The 21,503-nt window shown below is 42.0% G+C and overlaps 1 protein-coding gene across 8 annotated transcripts in view; it reads left to right on the top strand.

The window, feature by feature from the left end:
- The window catches only part of LAMA2 (laminin subunit alpha 2), a 1,276,598-nt gene that overhangs the window by 852,214 nt on the left and 402,881 nt on the right, over positions 1-21,503 (top strand). For all 8 annotated transcript variants that reach the window (XM_063917336.1, XM_063917337.1, XM_063917331.1 and 5 more), the window contains one exon: positions 15,758-15,875. In XM_063917336.1, the coding sequence (XP_063773406.1) occupies positions 15,758-15,875 (118 nt within the window). The remainder of the gene's footprint in view (positions 1-15,757; positions 15,876-21,503) is intronic.

Below are 21,503 nucleotides of genomic sequence, written 5' to 3'. Positions count from 1 at the left end.
ATGTGCCGTAGTACAGCTGACCCTTGAACCAGGAAGTAAAGTGATCGCAAGAGGGTTACTTTATTAACACATTACAGGTAAGGCCTCTTATCGGAGCCCCTGTCCCTAAATGTGTTTTTTGTTACATACCAGCGAACTTTAATTTATTATTGCTGCTATAAGCGGCATACAAATTTAGAATAATTGTGTGTAATACAAAATAATGAATAAATATGCCATTTACCAAGGGGTTTTCATTTTATTTCTACAAAAAAGTCTGTTTTATAATGAGTGAGATGCTTGAAACTTGCTTGCATAAATCTCTTGATTAACTTTATGAAACCACACATGGTCTTCTCATGGTCTGATGAATGAAAAATAGTATGTTATAAATATATTTCACACAGTGATTAGTGTTTCCTATGCTTCAGCACCGAGGTTCACAAATATGTCATGATTGATGCAAGGCACATGTTTAACCTCTCTGCAGTATCACTGTACCCACCTCTAAGTTTGATTACTAGTCAAGTATGGCTAATAACGCATACCAAAAAAGGGTTCTGCTGAAATGATGAATATTACATGTCCCAAGGAAGTGGTCCTTCTTGGATAAATTTGAACTACTTTACTGAACACCAGCACAAAGCAATAAAAATGTACCACACAACACAATAAATCAGCACAAATGTTATATTAATCACAAACTAACAAAAATTTACTTTTTTTCTGCATAAACATACTGGTGATTTATATATTCATACGGGTATTGTGCTTTCCTTCCAATCTATCATTCTTATTTTTGTGTCTCAATATAATTCCAAGACGGCGCTTTGTTTTTGAAGCATACATAAAGCGATAATAAATTACATCAGCTTGGATGACAAGTATGCTCTACATTTTGCTTCAAATTATTTAAAAATCTGAAACAGTGATTGGGAACTTGTTAGGTTGAATCCCCAAGGACCCGTTCCAAGCAGCCAGCAAGTTGTAACTTGCTTTGAGAAAACCTCTCAGACAAGCAACAAGTAGCTCTGTGTTCCCAAAGTTTATTATTATGTAAATTCTCATCTCTGGTTGTAAATAGACTGCAGCACACAAACTATTTTCTGAGTCCCAAAGATGATGTAAAGAGATTTTTCATTAAATGCACAGATTCCTGTATCTGAAAAATTGGCATACTATTCTGAATAAATATTTATATTTGCCATTTTATCTTCAAGTATTTTCTCCCATATGGAATGGGAGGTGTATAAGCGCATTGTGTTTTCATTCAAGTGCCCTTAGCTGTTAATTCTCTTGGTAGCTTCCATTCTGTGTAAAGACACATTTTAACAACTGTACACTCAATTGGATATGATGTCTAACCAATCAAAGATGCTCACAAAGCATGGAAAATTGATTTGTACTGTATGAACTATGCAAGTTAATGATTGCTATAAACTCTCTGTCATCAGATGACAGATGAAAACAATAAATTAAACCATCTTATCATTCTAAAACTTAAATAAAATAAAGACACAAGACCAGAATAGAATATGGTGTTCAAATATAATTGTTAGCTGTATTTTTAAACAACAGAAGTATGTTGGTAAAAGAGAGGATGGCAAGCATTCAGTGTCCACTTGACTTAAGCACAGGACATCACAACTTGCAAGAATTGACTTTACTAATATCAAAGTCAAGTGTGAGATAACAGCTTGCAAGGATTACCTATCTCTTTCTAAGCAAGTGGGAGGTATTCAACACCCATACACATTATATTGTTCCAGTCAGCTCAGTTGAAGGTCGCCGCTGAGCCCAGTAGGTTTAAATCAACCTAACCAATTATTGATTTGAACTTCATATTGATGGAGAGTGCACCCATATACTGCAGAAAATTGGATGCTATATTGCTGGTGCTTCCCACCACGCAAGGTTCTCAGTAAAGAACTAAGGGCATAATTCAGACCTGATTGCTGTTGTGCGAATTTGCATCAATAGACTGTATGTGCGTAAGCATAATAGTACGCATGCGTGAAGCCAAACTGCGAAAGAATCTTGCTATTTTTTTAATCCCTAGGCGTACGCAAGGTGATTGACAGGAAACGGACATTTGAGGGTGGTAACTTGACGTTTTCTGGGAGTGTCAGGAAAAATGCAGGCCTTCCCAAGCGTTTTCAGGGCGGGTGTGTGACGTCAGCTCCAGCCCAATCAGCCTGTTTGTATTGCACTGTAGGAGTAAGTCCTGGGCTATGAACAGACTGCACAGAATGGAAAAACCATTCGATGGTGAGTGAGTTGCGAATGGATTTTCAGGTGTCCACTGTCTGGTGAAGTTTTTGCAAGGCATACACATGCATTCGCACACTTGTATGAGGCGGATATTCACTCTCTATGGGCTGCGGCTATCTGATCGCAGCCCTCTAATAAATCGCAGAGGAGCAATCAGGTCTGAATTAAGCCTTAAGCCCACCACCATACTAACATTAACGATCTAAAATCTCCAAAATTTAGAAAATATTCTCTAAAAACAAAAAAATATGCCCTCCTCTGTGAATTGAGGTGAGCCCAATCCCTACGAAAAATATAGGCATCCTGAAAACAGATGAAAGAGTCATACATTAGCAAGGGTGGATTGGTAAGGAAATTTTATGGAAGCTGCTCTAATTGGGTTGCAGTCTGATGAGGGTGTGGGATCTGTTTAGGGAGGCAGGATCCCTCCTCATAGGGCCTGCTTTGCATCTTTTGCTGCGGTTGTATCTGAGAGCAGGGGCGGACTGGGCACTAAAAGTGGCCCTGTAAAAGTTTGTAGACATGGCCTGACATGACATGGGCAGCACAAGAGGTATAACATACCATGTAGCCATGGCAGCATCACTAGATTTCAAAATTGCTATACTGCAGAGATGGAAATAAAGAATAAATGGTGACAATGCAGTGTGCTGAAAGCAGTGGGGGGTGGGGACACTTGACACCAAACAAAACAGGCCCCACAGACACATCGGCCTAACAGGAATCCCTATGGCCAATCCATCCTGTCCACCAACAACCCAGCTCCAAAATACTGTATGCTTATCCACTCACTTGTTGACCTTATTCTTTGACCCTTAGTGACATTCTTACAGCCAGCTAATTTAAGAAAAAAAGTAAATTCCAACAAGACGTTGAGTGACTAAAGATCCTCCCCATTGGGATTTCCAGACATGCAAAAGTAAATAGCCCCAAAAAGGATTGCATTTGATGCAACATCAATTTGCTTGCTGACAGAGACATCAAAATTGCAGCCCTAGAAATTTGTCTTGCATTAACTGGGAACACTTCTCAGACATATCAATCTTGATACCCAAATACACCAAATGCATGCTGGGAGCTTCTGTTTTCTTATGCGTGATAGGGGTTCCAAATTCCAAGAAGAGGTCCTTCAAAAAGAGCTGCGCAATGTGTCAGAACCTGCCAGAACGACACACAGGAAGTTATCATGGTTGTCATGGTACAGAGCTACCCCTGATTCCCTGGTGCCTGTACACATGCACAACAATGAAGGAAGTAGCAAAACCATTTAAATAAAAAACACACAAGAAGTCAAACAATCCATAGGAAGACATTTATCCAGGAAAAAATAAAAATGCATGAATCTGTAGGAATCAGGATGCTAGGCCAAAAGACAGAAGATGGTTTCAACATCTCCCTAAGCCACGAGAGAATAAATTCCCAAGGCATGCACCATTACAGGAACTGAGATGAATGACTGATAGCATACACAAAAGAACACCTCAGTAATGGCATTATACACAAATTCCCTTGTGCAACAAGATAAATGCTCCATCAAAGGGTAACTACTACTGGCCATCTTGGGAACAACATCAGCTGGAGCGTGGACAAGGCTAGGAAGGCAAGGCTTAACAAAAGGCCCAAACATGTGCCCCAGATTAACCTCCTTAATGACCTTGTCCTTAAAGAAATGGGGAATATCAATGACAGAGTGAAGACTCTTAGGAAATCCTGAACCAACTGAACCCAAAACTGGGAGCCAAAACCCTTCTGCAAACCCACAATGCAAAAGTACAGCAGTTTCCCCAAACCAAATCAGTCATTTTGACATGGCATCCAATTTAACGGAAGATGCCGCTTTACTTAGGAGCCCCAGCACAGACCCACTAGGGGGGTAGCCAAGATACAACCAGGTTCTCGGTGGCAATCCTTGATGGGCTGGGCTGCATTGGAGTGGAGACAAAGGTATTGAAAACAACTCTGGTCCCCCAATGAGCCCATCCCATTATTGAACACGTACCAGTGACCACTAGGAGGAGGTGTACCCACCCCCCTTTGGGGGATATGGAGTTGAGGGTTGCACTTGCAAGCCCAGAACAGGGTCAGAAGTGAACAACGCAGGTTGCACTACCTCGAATCCCACCTCCATATCTTTGCAACCCAGGTCCACTAGCAACACCCTATCCTATTTGCAAAAGAACTACTCATCATACTAACACCAGGAACAACTGTAGGATGACTTAAAGAGGCCATGGTCCAAATCTAGATATTGAATCATAGATTAAGCCAGACGAGTCTTGAAGTAACAGGCCACAAAAACACATAAACACATGATCCAATCAGCATAAAATTTAAAAAACTCCACACCAATCCCCCCTTTTCATCTTAGCAGCATCAAAAACCTTTTTAGCCTTAGAAGTAATGGTGAACATGTTGATGTAGCAACCCTTCTGAAATCGGTCATGGATTCTAGTGCATAGTCACCGCAATACTGCAGTATTGGTGCAGATTACTACATCAGATGGAACATCCTCTCATCAACGCAAAAACTGTACCCTAGAGTATCTGTCATTAGAGCATCCAGAATGCCTAGCAGAATTCTGTCTAGCTCACCTTGCATGCTTATGTCAAGCATGCTAAACACTGAAACTAGCAGTGGAGAAAGAAAATAGTATTCTACTTCCATCAGAAGCAACTTGATACTCAACAGAAGGGGACTGACAAAGTTGGTGATGCCAGAAATCTCCACTGCAACTGGAACAGCAACCCTTCAGTGATTACCCGCTACTTGAAAAAGAACTAGATCTGCAGCACCAAAATCAGAGATAGCGTGCAGGGTGGATTCAGTAGAAGAAGAAAAGGACACACAGAAAGAGCAAAGGGCAATGGACAGAGAGAAAGACCACAGACCTGACCTACTTGCTGGACCAGGAGACCCAAATGCGTCTGCATGGATCTTACAAAGTACAGAGAAGAGGAACCCCCTGCCCCAGCGGAGGCTGCAGTCTGCTGCATCAGCAATGGTGTTATTGCAACCACAACTCACACTAGCAGCCCAGCAATGATCCCAATATCCAAAGAAGACTCACACATTGCCCCTCATAATGCCTTGCCCCTGTGAAGCAGCAGCGTCTGAAGAGGAGCCATGAAAACTATACTGCCTCACAAAGCAGGAACTACAGGAAATGACAGCTGTTCTGCCCCCCCTCCTCCCCCTCATCATCATCATCATGTGGGCAGTGCCACGGCAAGCTCCCAGCCTAAACTCTTATTCTTTCTCTTTTGGCTAGCAGGCCCAAAGGCAATAGTGGGCCAAACAGTGGGTGCAGGATGCAGAACACAGTTATGGGCGGAAAATCATGTGACTGCCTGAGAGAACGATGCAGCAATGGCATACTTTATCAAGCGTAGCTAGTGGGGAGAAAGCCATTGAGGAAGCCAGCAGGGAGACCATGGGGGCCTGCCATGGCTTTACAACTGGGAGGGGGCTACTGTGGGCAGCAGTGACTCCATTATTCAGACAAATGGGAACCAAGCAGTCATACCAGAGATGAAACATGTCTCTGTAATAAAATAATTAAATGGTAAAGAAAGTAAAGGATGGAAAGAAAGAAAAAGAGAGAGTAAAAGATATGAAAGAATAAAGAAGAATAAAGTGGGGAGGAAGGATAGATGTAGAATGACAGAAAGGAAACTAGAAAAACAAAACCACATAATGAATAAAACACTAAAATTAGCATAGAGCTGAGGTGATCAGTACTTCCCTGCTCGGAGATCAGCAGCTGAGGTAGATCACTTTTCAGCCATAAACTAAAATCTAAACCATGTCCCTTAGAGCTAATCCCCCAATCAATTCTTAAAAACTTTAGCTACCACTCAATAAAAGAACTCACCAATACTTTTATTAACCACATCTGCCCCTAACTAGAGGTTTATATGCCATTTCCTCTAACCACACCTCCATTATCATTCTATTATCTTTCCTATTTCCCAGCTCATATCTAGTAACATGCTCAATTGTTCTGCTGCCCATGACATGTTTACATACTTGCTGCATGTTGTATTGATCACGTATAAAGTAGAGATGTGCACTTGAAATTTTTCGGGTTTTGTGTTTTGGTTTTGGGTTCGGTTCCGCGGCCGTGTTTTGGGTTCGACCGCGTTTTGGCAAAACCTCACCGAATTTTTTTTGTCGGATTCGGGTGTGTTTTGGATTCGGGTGTTTTTTTCAAAAAACCCTAAAAAACAGCTTAAATCATAGAATTTGGGGGTCATTTTGATCCCAAAGTATTATTAACCTCAAAAACCATAATTTCCACTCATTTTCAGTCTATTCTGAATACCTCACACCTCACAATATTATTTTTAGTCCTAAAATTTGCACCGAGGTCGCTGGTTGACTAAGCTAAGCGACCCTAGTGGCCGACACAAACACCTGGCCCATCTAGGAGTGGCACTGCAGTGTCACGCAGGATGGCCCTTCCAAAAAACCCTCCCCAAACAGCACATGAAGCAAAGAAGAAAAAAAGAGGCGCAATGAGGTAGCTGTGTGAGTAAGATAAGCGACCCTAGTGGCCGACACAAACACCTGGCCCATCTAGGAGTGGCACTGCAGTGTCACGCAGGATGGCCCTTCCAAAAAACACTCCCCAAACAGCACATGACGCAAAGAAGAAAAAAAGAGGCGCAATGAGGTAGCTGTGTGAGTAAGCTAAGCGACCCTAGTGGCCGACACAAACACCTGGCCCATCTAGGAGTGGCACTGCAGTGTCACGCAGGATGGCCCTTCCAAAAAACACTCCCCAAACAGCACATGACGCAAAGAAGAAAAAAAGAGGCGCAATGAGGAAGCTGTGTGAGTAAGATAAGCGACCCTAGTGGCCGACACAAACATCTAGCCCATCTAGGAGTGGCACTGCAGTGTCACGCAGGATGGCCCTTCCAAAAAACACTCCCCAAACAGCACATGACGCAAAGAAGAAAAAAAGAGGCGCAATGAGGTAGCTGTGTGAGTAAGATAAGCGACCCTAGTGGCCGACACAAACACCTGGCCCATCTAGGAGTGGCACTGCAGTGTCACGCAGGATGGCCCTTCCAAAAAACACTCCCCAAACAGCACATGACGCAAATAAAAATTAAAGAAAAAAGAGGTGCAAGATGGAATTGTCCTTGGGCCCTCCCACCCACCCTTATGTTGTATAAACAGGACATGCACACTTTAACCAACCCATCATTTCAGTGACAGGGTCTGCCACACGACTGTGACTGAAATGACGGGTTGGTTTGGACCCCCACCGAAAAAGAAGCAATTAATCTCTCCTTGCACAAACTGGCTCTACAGAGGCAAGATGTCCACCTCATCATCATCCTCCTATATATCACCGTGTACATCCCGCTCCTCACAGATTATCAATTCGTCCCCACTGGAATCCACCATCTCAGCTCCCTGTGTATTTTGTGGAGGCAATTGCTGCTGGTCAATGTCTCCACGGAGGAATTGATTATAATTCATTTTAATGAACATCATCTTCTCCACATTTTCTGGAAGTAACCTCGTACGCCGATTGCTGACAAGGTGAGCGGCGGCACTAAACACTCTTTCGGAGTACACACTTGTGGGAGCGCTACTTAGGTAGAATAAAGCCAGTTTGTGCAAGGGCCTCCAAATTGCCTCTTTTTCCTGCCAGTATAAGTACGGACTGTCTGACGTGCCTACTTGGATGCGGTCACTCATATAATCCTCCACCATTCTTTCAATGGGGAGAGAATCATATGCAGTGACAGTAGACGACATGTCCGTAATCGTTGTCAGGTCCTTCAGTCTGGACCAGATGTCAGCACCAGCAGTCGCTCCAGACTGCCCTGCATCACCGCCAGCGGGTGGGCTCGGAATTCTGAGCCTTTTCCTCGCACCCCCAGTTGCGGGAGAATGTGAAGGAGGAGATGTTGACAGGTCGCGTTCCGCTTGACTTGACAATTTTCTCACCAGCAGGTCTTTGAACCCCAGCAGACTTGTGTCTGCTGGAAAGAGAGATCCAAGGTAGGTTTTAAATCTAGGATCGAGCACGGTGGCCAAAATGTAGTGCTCTGATTTCAACAGATTGACCACCCGTGAATCCTTGTTAAGCGAATTAAGGGCTCCATCCACAAGTCCCACATGCCTAGCGGAATCGCTCCCTTTTAGCTCCTCCTTCAATGCCTCCAGCTTCTTCTGCAAAAGCCTGATGAGGGGAATGACCTGACTCAGGCTGGCAGTGTCTGAACTGACTTCACGTGTGGCAAGTTCAAAAGGTTGCAGAACCTTGCACAACGTTGAAATCATTCTCCACTGCGCTTGAGACAGGTACATTCCACCTCCTATATCGTGCTCAATTGTATAGGCTTGAATGGCCTTTTGCTGCTCCTCCAACCTCTGAAGCATATATAGGGTTGAATTCCACCTCGTTACCACTTCTTGCTTCAGATGATGGCAGGGCAGGTTCAGGCGTTTTTGGTGGTGCTCCAGTCTTCTGTACGTGGTGCCTGTATGCCGAAAGTGTCCCGCAATTCTTCTGGCCACCGACAGCATCTCTTGCACGCCCCTGTCGTTTTTTAAAAAATTCTGCACCACCAAATTCAAGGTATGTGCAAAACATGGGACGTGCTGGAATTTGCCCATATTTAATGCACACACAATATTGCTGGCGTTGTCCGATGCCACAAATCCACAGGAGAGTCCAATTGGGGTAAGCCATTCCGCGATGATCTTCCTCAGTTGCCGTAAGAGGTTTTCAGCTGTGTGCGTATTCTGGAAAGCGGTGATACAAAGCGTAGCCTGCCTAGGAAAGAGCTGGCGTTTGCGAGATGCTGCTACTGGTGCCGCCGCTGCTGTTCTTGCGGCGGGAGTCCATACATCTACCCAGTGGGCTGTCACAGTCATATAGTCCTGACCCTGCCCTGCTCCACTTGTCCACATGTCCGTGGTTAAGTGGACATTGGGTACAACTGCATTTTTTAGGACACTGGTGAGTCTTTTTCTGACGTCCGAGTACATTCTCGGTATCGCCTGCCTAGAGAAGTGGAACCTAGATGGTATTTGGTAACGGGGGCACACTACCTCAAAAAATTGTCTAGTTCCCTGTGAACTAACGGCGGATACCGGACGCACGTCTAACACCAACATAGTTGTCAAGGCCTCAGTTATCCGCTTTGCAACAGGATGACTGCTGTGATATTTCATCTTCCTCGCAAAGGACTGTTGGACAGTCAATTGCTTGGTGGAAGTAGTAAAAGTGGGCTTACGACTTCCCCTCTGGGATGACCATCGACTCCCAGCAGCAACAACAGCAGCGCCAGCAGCAGTAGGCGTTACACGCAAGGATGCATCGGAGGAATCCCAGGCAGGAGAGGACTCGTCAGAATTGCCAGTGACATGGCCTGCAGGACTATTGGCATTCCTGGGGAAGGAGGAAATTGACACTGAGGGAGTTGGTGGGGTGGTTTGCGTGAGCTTGGTTACAAGAGGAAGGGATTTACTGGTCAGTGGACTGCTTCCGCTGTCACCCAAAGTTTTTGAACTTGTCACTGACTTATTATGAATGCGCTGCAGGTGACGTATAAGGGAGGATGTTCCGAGGTGGTTAACGTCCTTACCCCTACTTATTACAGCTTGACAAAGGCAACACACGGCTTGACAAATGTTGTCCGCATTTCTGGTGAAATACTTCCACACCGAAGAGCTGATTTTTTGGGTATTTTCACCAGGCATGTCAACGGCCCTATTCCTCCCACGGACAACAGTTGTCTCCCCGGGTGCCTGACTTAAACAAACCACCTCACCATCAGAATCCTCCTTGTCAATTTCCTCCCCAGCGCCAGCAACACCCATATCCTCCTCATCCTGGTGTACTTCAACACTGACATCTTCAATCTGACTATCAGGAACTGGACTGCGGGTGCTCCGTCCAGCACTTGCAGGGGGCGTGCAAATGGTGGAAGGCGCATGCTCTTCACGTCCAGTGTTGGGAAGGTCAGGCATCGCAACCGACACAATTGGACTCTCCTTGTGGATTTGGGATTTGGAAGAACGCACAGTTCTTTGCGGTGCTTTTGCCAGCTTGAGTCTTTTCATTTTTCTAGCGAGAGGCTGAGTGCTTCCATCCTCATGTGAAGCTGAACCACTAGCCATGAACATAGGCCAGGGCCTCAGCCGTTCCTTGCCACTCCGTGTGGTAAATGGCATATTGGCAAGTTTACGCTTCTCCTCCGACAATTTTATTTTAGATTTTGGAGTCCTTTTTTTACTGATATTTGGTGTTTTGGATTTTACATGCTCTGTACTATGACATTGGGCATCGGCCTTGGCAGACGACGTTGCTGGCATTTCATCGACTCGGCCATGACTAGTGGCAGCAGCTTCAGCACGAGGTGGAAGTGGATCTTGATCTTTCCCTAATTTTGGAACCTCAACATTTTTGTTCTCCATATTTTAATAGGCACAACTAAAAGGCACCTCAGGTAAACAATGGAGATGGATGGATACTAGTATACTTATGGATGGACCAGCGACTGCCGACACAGAGGTAGCTACAGCCGTGGACTACCGTACTGTGTCTGCTGCTAATATAGACTGGATGATAATGAGATGAAATTAATATATATATATATATATATATATATATATATATAATATCACTAGTACTGCAGCCGGACAGGTATATATATTTATTATGTAATGACTGATGACGGACCTGCTGGACACTGTCAGCTCAGCAGCACCGCAGACTGCTACAGTAAGCTACTATAGTAGTATGTATCAAGAAGAAAGAGAAAAAAAAAACCCACGGGTTGGTGGTATACAATTATGGATGGACCAGCGACTGCCGACACAGAGGTAGCTACAGCCGTGGACTACCGTACTGTGTCTGCTGCTAATATAGACTGGATGATAATGAGATGTAATTAATATATATATATATATATAATATCACTAGTACTGCAGCCGGACAGGTATATATATTTATTATGTAATGACTGATGACGGACCTGCTGGACACTGTCAGCTCAGCAGCACCGCAGACTGCTACAGTAAGCTACTATAGTAGTATGTATCAAGAAGAAAGAGAAAAAAAAAACCACGGGTAGGTGGTATACAATTATGGATGGACCAGCGACTGCCGACACAGAGGTAGCTACAGCCGTGGACTACCGTACTGTGTCTGCTGCTAATATAGACTTGATGATAATGAGATGAAATTAATATATATATATATATATATATATATATAATATCACTAGTACTGCAGCCTGACAGGTATATATATTTATTATGTAATGACTGATGACGGACCTGCTGGACACTGTCAGCTCAGCAGCACCGCAGACTGCTACAGTAAGCTACTATAGTAGTATGTATCAAGAAGAAAGAGAAAAAAAAAAACCACGGGTAGGTGGTATACAATTATGGATGGACCAGCGACTGCCGACACAGAGGTAGCTACAGCCGTGGACTACCGTACTGTGTCTGCTGCTAATATAGACTGGATGATAATGAGATGAAATTAATATATATATATATATATATATAATATCACTAGTACTGCAGCCGGACAGGTATATATATTTATTATGTAATGACTGATGACGGACCTGCTGGACACTGTCAGCTCAGCAGCACCGCAGACTGCTACAGTAAGCTACTATAGTAGTATGTATCAAGAAGAAAGAGAAAAAAAAAAACCACGGGTAGGTGGTATACAATTATGGATGGACCAGCGACTGCCGACACAGAGGTAGCTACAGCCGTGGACTACCGTACTGTGTCTGCTGCTAATATAGACTGGATGATAATGAGATGAAATTAATATATATATATATATATATATATATAATATCACTAGTACTGCAGCCGGACAGGTATATATATTTATTATGTAATGACTGATGATGGACCTGCTGGACACTGTCAGCTCAGCAGCACCGCAGACTGCTACAGTAAGCTACTATAGTAGTATGTATCAAGAAGAAAGAGAAAAAAAAAAAACAAGGGTAGGTGGTATACAATTATGGATGGACCAGCGACTGCCGACACAGAGGTAGCTACAGCCGTGGACTACCGTACTGTGTCTGCTGCTAATATAGACTGGATGATAATGAGATGAAATTAATATATATATATATATATATAATATCACTAGTACTGCAGCCGGACAGGTATATATATTTATTATGTAATGACTGATGACGGACCTGCTGGACACTGTCAGCTCAGCAGCACCGCAGACTGCTACAGTAAGCTACTATAGTAGTATGTATCAAGAAGAAAGAGAAAAAAAAAAACCACGGGTAGGTGGTATACAATTATGGATGGACCAGCGACTGCCGACACAGAGGTAGCTACAGCCGTGGACTACCGTACTGTGTCTGCTGCTAATATAGACTGGATGATAATGAGATGAAATTAATATATATATATATATATATAATATCACTAGTACTGCAGCCGGACAGGTATATATATTTATTATGTAATGACTGATGACGGACCTGCTGGACACTGTCAGCTCAGCAGCACCGCAGACTGCTACAGTAAGCTACTATAGTAGTATGTATCAAGAAGAAAGAGAAAAAAAAAACACGGGTAGGTGGTATACAATTATGGATGGACCAGCGACTGCCGACACAGAGGTAGCTACAGCCGTGGACTACCGTACTGTGTCTGCTGCTAATATAGACTGGATGATAATGAGATGAAATTATATATATATATATATATATATATATATATAATATCACTAGTACTGCAGCCGGACAGGTATATATATTTATTATGTAATGACTGATGACGGACCTGCTGGACACTGTCAGCTCAGCAGCACCACAGACTGCTACAGTAAGCTACTATAGTAGTATGTATCAAGAAGAAAGAAAAAAAAAAAACACGGGTAGGTGGTATACATATACAATTATATATATATTATATACAATTATATATATATATATATATATATTAAACTGGTGGTGATTAATTAAACTGGTGGTCAGGTCACTGGTCACACTATCAGCAACTTGCAAGTAGTACTCCTAAGCAGACAATCACAATATATACTGGTGGTCAGTGTGGTCACAATGGCAGTGTGGCACTCTGGCAGCAGAGTGCCAGCAAAAGTGTGCACTGTACGTTAAAATATGTACTCCTGCTCTCAGACTCTAACTGCTCCCCACTGTCTCCCCCACAAGTCAGATATACAGTCACACTATCACTTCAGCAAGTAGTAGTACTCCTCCTAATGCTCCCCAAAATTACTAAAGTAAATAATACTGTGTCTCTCTCTACTCTAGTAGTCTCACTCTCTATAAACGGAGAGGACGCCAGCCACGTCCTCTCCCTATCAATCTCAATGCACGTGTGAAAATGGCGGCGACGCGCGGCTCCTTATATAGAATCCGAGTCTCGTGATAGAATCCGAGCCTCGCGAGAATCCGACAGCGGGATGATGACGTTCGGGCGCGCTCGGGTTAACCGAGGAAGGCGGGAAGATCTGAGTCGCTCGGACCCGTGTAAAAAAAACTGAAGTTCGGGCGGGTTCGGTTTCCGAGGAACCGAACCCGCTCATCTCTAGTATAAAGCTGGTAACATCCTTAGGACCTACTCACTAAAGTATGATTCACAGATATAGCTAACAAGTATTACGTTAATAATGCTCTTTATACTCCTTTGTGTAAATAAACTAAAAAACCTTGACAATATTCCCTTGAATTTCCATACTTACTGTACATTAAGAATACATGCACATTGCTTTAGAAAACATAACACAGTCACTTATCACTCTAAATTGTTCTAAAACACCACAGCTCTCTTCTTTAGCTTAAATAAATAGAAATAATTGTTATGAAATGACCGTAATACTTCTTATGATTCAAGTGTGCATTAGCATAAATTTCCATTTTTGTACGAGGTCAGTGTATCTTTATAAATCAGTCTATTCTAGATAAGAGGCTGCTTTATAATTCTTCTCTTTGATATGTATTTATTTAACATAAAGTTTACTTATTGAGCAGAAAATATCACTTATCAAGCTGATGCATGCATAGATCTATTTCGGGTAAACAATCATATCAGTGAGTAAGTTGTAGCACACACATGACAACTGCACTTTAAATCAGAATTAAAAGTGCAATCATAATGTTCAACCACTAATAAATGCTTCAGATCCCACACAAACGCATTAACACACCAAGTATTTGGCAGCAAATAGGAACTTTCCTAACCAACTGGAATTTTTTTTAGATGATTTGGTCAAATAGAAATGATCATCAATTGTCATAAACATACATATTACTTTACATATGCTTGATTCGATCATCCAAGATGGGTATGCATGGACAGCCTACGTAATCATTTGAAATGACAATGAAAATGGGGGATTTTTTTTTATGTTAACATTTATCAGCAATCATACAGTACCGCAACATTGGTGGTACTCTACTGGAAAGTAATGGAAACCACCCGAACTAATATAAATGATTACAATGTACTTTACCTCCATAGCTAATAAATACTGGTCTTTTAACACTGTGAGAAGGGACTTTAAGTCTTTAGGTGCATACACACAGTGCGATGTAGCCTTACGATTTCGAGTATATAGTCAAAATCGTAAGGAATGTTAGTGCAAATCACACTGTGCGTACACAGTTTGCGATACTGATGCGCGCTCCCATGGGGTTGGTATCGCAAGAAAGATAGACTGTGCAGGCAAGTCAATCTTGACTATATAGTGTACAATCTAGTACATAGTATAGTCAAAATTGGCACTTAGTCAAAATCATACATAGTCAAAATCTCAAGTAAAGATAGACAGTGTCAGTGGTTCAGGGCTCCGGGGAGTTCAGGGGAAATAGCAAAGTCAAAACCTTAATGGTGCCCACACACAGTGCTATTTGTGGTAGGTGCGATTTGAGCTTATACAATGTGCGATTTGGACTAAGTGGGGTATGCTATTTGAACTACTGTACATCCGAATTGGAATACAGTACAATGTACTATATGGAATTTAATACAAAAATACCTTCCTGCACATACTATTTTGCCTTAAGATATGGACTAGATGGGAGCGCGCATCGCATCGCAAGGGTCAATACACATGGTGTGGTTTGAACTAGACGCAATGCTATTCTCGCCATGTGTGGGCACCATAAGACCTATAAGGCTTAAAATTCTATGCTAGCTGTGATCATGTGCATGACGCAAAATTCTTTGTCACACACAAAATGAGGCTGCGCACATTCACAGGTGTACTACTCTAAATAAAGCCCATACAACTTACCAGATCTCCAGTCTGTACTGTATGTTGGGTATTATTAACCTTGAATATACCATGGATAAGCCATCATCCTTGAATATGTCTCCATTGTGATATATTTTTCAATGCTATTTTGGTATTATTATGGTGTTTTTCTTTTCACATTCATTTAGTGCAATTAATGACTTCTATACATAATATGAAGGAATAACATTTTCATCTACTAAGAATGTTTTTGATATTTGCAGAATTTCTGAAATATTCCTGGAAGTTGCAGAAGAAGGGACATCTTTCAGCATAAGTCCCAGAGCTAACCTGATAGAGAAATGTGAATGCCCAGCTGGGTACTCTGGGCTTTCATGTGAGGTCAGTAGTATTTTGCAATATATGAGAATTTATGTAGCATTTTTCATTTGTTTGTGTTAACTTCACTTGCATTTCTATAGAAAATTGCAATGAATAAATGACTGATAATAACATGTTTATGGCATAAAACTACAACAAAACTAATAGTAAATATATACTTCAGATTCATAAAATATTAAGAAAGAACCAAATCTATTTTCCGAAATTATTTATTTAGTGTTAGTGTTTAATACATGTCATAACTATTTTCGGATATGGAACCACTACAAAACTCTTAGGAATAGGGTGTTATGGTGGTTGGGGTTAGGGATTATAGCAGTGGTTCTCAAATTTTTTTAATCACAGCACCCTGGAGTATCAGAACTTTTTCATGGCACCTCTAAGCCAAAAGTTAATTGTGTTTATATGTCATACTTAGGTTTATTTGTGTGGTGAGGGACAATATTTGACTCTATTTGTCCACATAGTTTATGATTGACAGCCACTAGTATTGGTTTTGCCTATTATGTTGACCATAAATAATTATAATTAATCCTGGACCACCCACCCAGGGCCCCAGTGCTAGTGTCCTGAGGCACCCACAGTTTGAGAACCGCTAAATTAGGGTATTAGGGTCCTCCTTACCCAAACCCCTAGACTAACCCTGGTGCCCTAACCCTACTACTCTAGCCCCCAACCCTAATACCTTATCCAGGGGTAGATTGGCCATAGGGCCTGTTTTGTGTTTTATCCACATGACAGACCACCGCATTGTCCCCCTGTTCACTCTATTATTGCATCTCTGCAGTACAGCAATTCTGCCATCCAGTAATCCTGCCATGGCTACACAATATGTTATATCTCATGTACTGCCCATGTCAGATCACTTCTACAAAATTTTACAGGGCCCCTTTTAGTTCCCAATCTACCCCTGGTCTCAGGCACAACTGCAGCAAAAGATGCAAGGAAGGCAGCAATTGCGTACAATCAGGCCAAATGAGGAGGGATCACGCTCCCTCAACAGAGCGCACCCCCTCACCAGACCGCACACCCCCATCAGGGCTGCTTTCATTAATTACCAGGGCTGGTTTTCCATCCCTCTACGCCCTTGACCTTAACCCTAGTGGTCATAGAGGTTGGGCCATATGGCTCTTATCTGTCATCAAATTCTCTGTTCTATGTAAACTAAAACTTGGTGTTGTTGCTAATAAATATATATATATATATATATATATACTGTATATGTTAACAATAAATAGATTGGGGTCGCTCCATAGTGCATAAAAGTATTTAATTTAGAACAAGCATTGAAAGACAATAATTAAATATGGATAGCCTCGTACCCTGTATATATGTTCTGTGGGCTGGCTACCACATGGCTTAATTTGTATATCCCTGGCAACCTCATCACTCGCCTCCGTTACCTCCAGGTGCACAACCCGCACTGCAGGCCGCCATCAGACATCGCTCTCTGGATCCGCCATTGGGACCATGCTGGAACAGCCGGGGAGTAAAGGGGGAAACCGGGATCACACTCGTATCGCATCACCTGGCCCCGCCCTAACGTGTTTTGTCGTAGAACTTCATAAGAGGGCGTTGCTCAGGTGACACTGGGACCGGGGTTTAATGGAGATTTAACCAATCCTGCTCCATCACCCCTTCTCTTTAGCATATGTAAACATTAGTGGCGTCCTGCTCACCATAGGTAGTACTGTACAGCAGCTTTAAGTCACAGAGTTGGAAATCGTACAAGCGCTGTAGTCCATCCATTATTATACAATGTACTACAGCTGGTTTAACATTATTACTTAGTGCTGTACTATCCCTTTATATATATGGGTTGGGTTCGAAATGCCTGCGGTCGGGATACCGGCGGTCAGAATACCAACCACAGCATCCTGACAGAGAGAATCCCACAGGGTGAAGGTAAGTATACTTAACTTCCCCCAATGGCCCCCTCACTCTAACCAGGGCTGTTTTTAGTAAAATTATCTCCCAGCGTGAGCATGAAAAAAATGACACCCCCAATAGTCATTCAAAAATGCGTCCCCCCATAGACATTAAAAAAAAATTAATTTGCATGCATGCTCTCGGCGAGGGGGTGTGAGCTTGCTGAAGTGGGCATGGCCACTTTAAAATTGGAGTGGTCTCATAGGAAAAGACTACCTTATACCCCAGTTTTTGACCCTGCAACAACAGACCTCGACAACCACAGAAAAAAACAACATTCCTTCATATTAAGCCTAACACAGTAATGCCTCTTGCACCATATTATGCCACCTGCACCATATTATGCCATACACTTCAATGCCCTTGATACATTATGCCCTACAGTAAAGCTTCTAATTACTATTAAATTACCTGCTTGTTGCCAGTGGTTTCATGTGCTAGGTGTCATGCTCATTGCCAGGGGTTTCATGTGCTAGGTGTCATGCTCATTGCCAGTGGTTTCATGCTCTGGGATCCGTGTATGTTGCCAAGGATAATGCTCCTTGCCAAGGATTATGCTCATTGCCAGGGGTGTATACTCTTTGGCGGGCACCAGCCCACCAGCACTTCTTTCCTGCTCCCCTTCCCTCCACCCATAGTACTCCACTCGGGGGATGGAGTTTCGTGAAAAGACTCGGTTTTGTCATGACGTTACCATGCAACCTTGTCATTCCATGAAACTCCACCTCCCGAGTGGAGTACTATGGGGGGGAAGCAAAATAGGATTTACAAAGTGCCATGGTGGGTGGCCCATGCGATTGCATGGCTCGCCCACCACTGGAAATAGCAATAGCCCTAACCTTTCCTTCCCGCAGCTAAAATCTAACCCTCCCCTCTCACAGTCTAGCCCTAACCCTCCCCAGTGATACCTAAACTTAACCCTCCCTTCTTTGCAGTCTAAACCTAACCCTCCACCCCCCCACAGCCTAACTCTAACCCTTCCTGGGGGTGCCTAAACCTAACCCCTTCCATCTGCATTTCAAATGCGGGGATCCCAACCGTCGGGATCCTGATATATATTTTATATATATATATATATATATATATATATACATACACACACACATTTATATATATATATATATATATATATACAAGCACAACAGATACAGCGCTGGTTATTTAGCATGGAGCACGGATTCAATAAATGTAAATATATATATATATATATATATGTGGAATCAAAGTCACTCGATGAGCGCTTAAAAGCACTAAATCCTCTTTAAATAATTCAGGATCGCTGCTCCCCTTAGTCAGTCCGAATTCCCATGGAGATAGATATCTGTCAATAAAGTATATAGACGCCCCGCCACTCCATACTATCAGAATATCGTCGATAAATCTTTTAAATAAGACGATGTGTTCACCATACTGTTCTAAAGCTGTATTTTCCCATTCACCCATATAAATGTTTGCTAGACTAGGTATATCCAGTCATGCAGGACGGCGATGGGGACGATTTAAAAGATTTATCGACGATATTCTGATAGTATGGAGTGGTAATGCAGAACAACTAGAGACATTTATTGACGCGATTAATATTAATGAATAGAATTTAAAATTCACACATAGCGCTGATAAATATAAAATAGAATTTCTGGACCTTGTTCTTGATAGTTCAGAGTCGAGAGAAACAGGGAAAATTAATACATATACATTTTTCAAGAAGGTTGACTGCAATAGCTACCTTGATTTCTCTAGTTGCCATTTACCTAGCTGGAAAAGGAATATTCCCTTTTCCCAGTTTACAAGGCTTAGACGAAATTGTGCCAGTCTGGACAGATTTGATGAACAAGCTTCAAGTTACACTGACAGGTTTGTAGAACGAGGTTACTCTGTTGGACTCATTGAACAGTCTAAAACACGAGCTAGGGATAAAGAAAGAAAGGATCTATTGGTTTATAAAGAGAAGAAATGTTATAATGGGTTGGAGAGAAATAAGGGACTGTGTTCATTTGTTACAGATTTTAATAATGAGGCTGGAGCAATTAAAGCGATACTTAAGAGGAATTGGCACATATTACAACTAGACACGGTGCTTGGAGAACATCTTCCCAAGTAACCAGATGTATTCTACAGGAAAGCCAGGAATATTAAATCCCTGGTTTCACGTAGCCGGTTGGAACCAATTAGGAATAAAAAGGATAAGCACTTTTTGGATGATATCAAAGGCTGTTATGCTTGCGGTAGTTGTAAAGTATGTAAGCTATTAGATAAAGAGAAAACTGAATTTAGTGGTAAAAATTATAGGAGAACATATAAGATTAATAGCTTTATTAATTGCAATTCCACACATGTAGTATACATGCTTCTATGTCCCTGTGGATACAGGTATATAGGTAAGACTAAAAGGATGTTGAAGATCCGCATCTTAGAGCATACCAGTAATATAAAAAATCAAATAACAAATCATAGTGTTCCGCGGCACTTTAAGGAACATCACTGCAGTGATTCGACCAAACTACGGTTCAAAGGTATAGAACATGTAGCTATGAATAAGAGAGGTGGGGATCGGGATATTGAATTAGAAAGAAGGGAAACCTTTTGGATATTGACCCTTAAGACCCAAAAACCAGAGGGATTAAACCATTGGTTTGAAATTACACTGTTTTAAAAATAATGTCGATGGGATTAGTGAAACTATAGCTCTGTGCCTTTAATTGTCAAACCTTCATTTATGTAGGATCTTTTCAGCTCTTTTTATTGTTTCTTCTAATTGTTCTTTATCAGGTGTAGACTCTTTGCATTAGTTGTGCTCACTATGCATAATATAAATGTATCTGTCTGTATTTGCAGCAAGAATCATATATATATATATATTTGTTTATAAAATACTTGTTACTTTGTAACCTGAGAAGCGATTTGATGTTTTGCTGTTGTTCCTGCATAAAGAGTAATCTAGTAAAGTATTAATCTGATAGTAGAACCAAGTTTTAATATATAATTTGTTATCCAAAATATATTTCTATATTGATATTTAGAGGATAGAGTACTATGTGCTTCAACTTCAAATGGCCGCACAGGTGGATTGATTTGTGATTGATGTAAGTTCTAGTAGAGGACCGTTAAATACGGATCCAAGCGTCACAGACTCCAGCCCTCTGATGAAGTTGATGATGAAACGCATTAGGGCGAAGTCTAGTGACGCTGAGAAATCCCTGCAGCTGTTGAACGAGTAGTCATGGACGCATGTGATCCTGCACATGAGCCCCAGAGAAAGTAGCTGCCGGTGGGTGGAGGACTCCAGCGCGATTTGGTCTGACCCTTGTTCCAGCTTTGCCTGGTGATTAATTGTGGAATCATGTGGTAACCAGCTCACCCTGGTTGCCTTCTGGTACGAGTGTAATTTTAACATTTGTCTTAAGCATCTGTTTTTAAGAAAAATAAAAAAAAGTTTATGCACTATGGAGCGCCCCCTCTATATGCTTTATTGACAGATAGATAGATATATAGATATATATATATACACATTTATATATATATATATATATATATATATATATAGATATAGATATAGATATATATATGGATATATATATGCATTACTGTTCAGTTAGTAACCAGTTAACACCAGCACCATTCGAGGGCTTTACTGTGTTCTGTGTCAGCCACACCCCCTGAGCGCATGATGTCATGTCATGCGATTCTGGCTGCAGTGTC

This window comes from Pseudophryne corroboree, chromosome 4 (assembly GCF_028390025.1).
Source record: "Pseudophryne corroboree isolate aPseCor3 chromosome 4, aPseCor3.hap2, whole genome shotgun sequence".
Classification (NCBI taxonomy): Eukaryota; Metazoa; Chordata; class Amphibia; order Anura; family Myobatrachidae; genus Pseudophryne; species Pseudophryne corroboree.
Note: the sequence above shows the minus strand (reverse complement) of the source record. Positions and strands in the feature narration are given on the sequence as shown.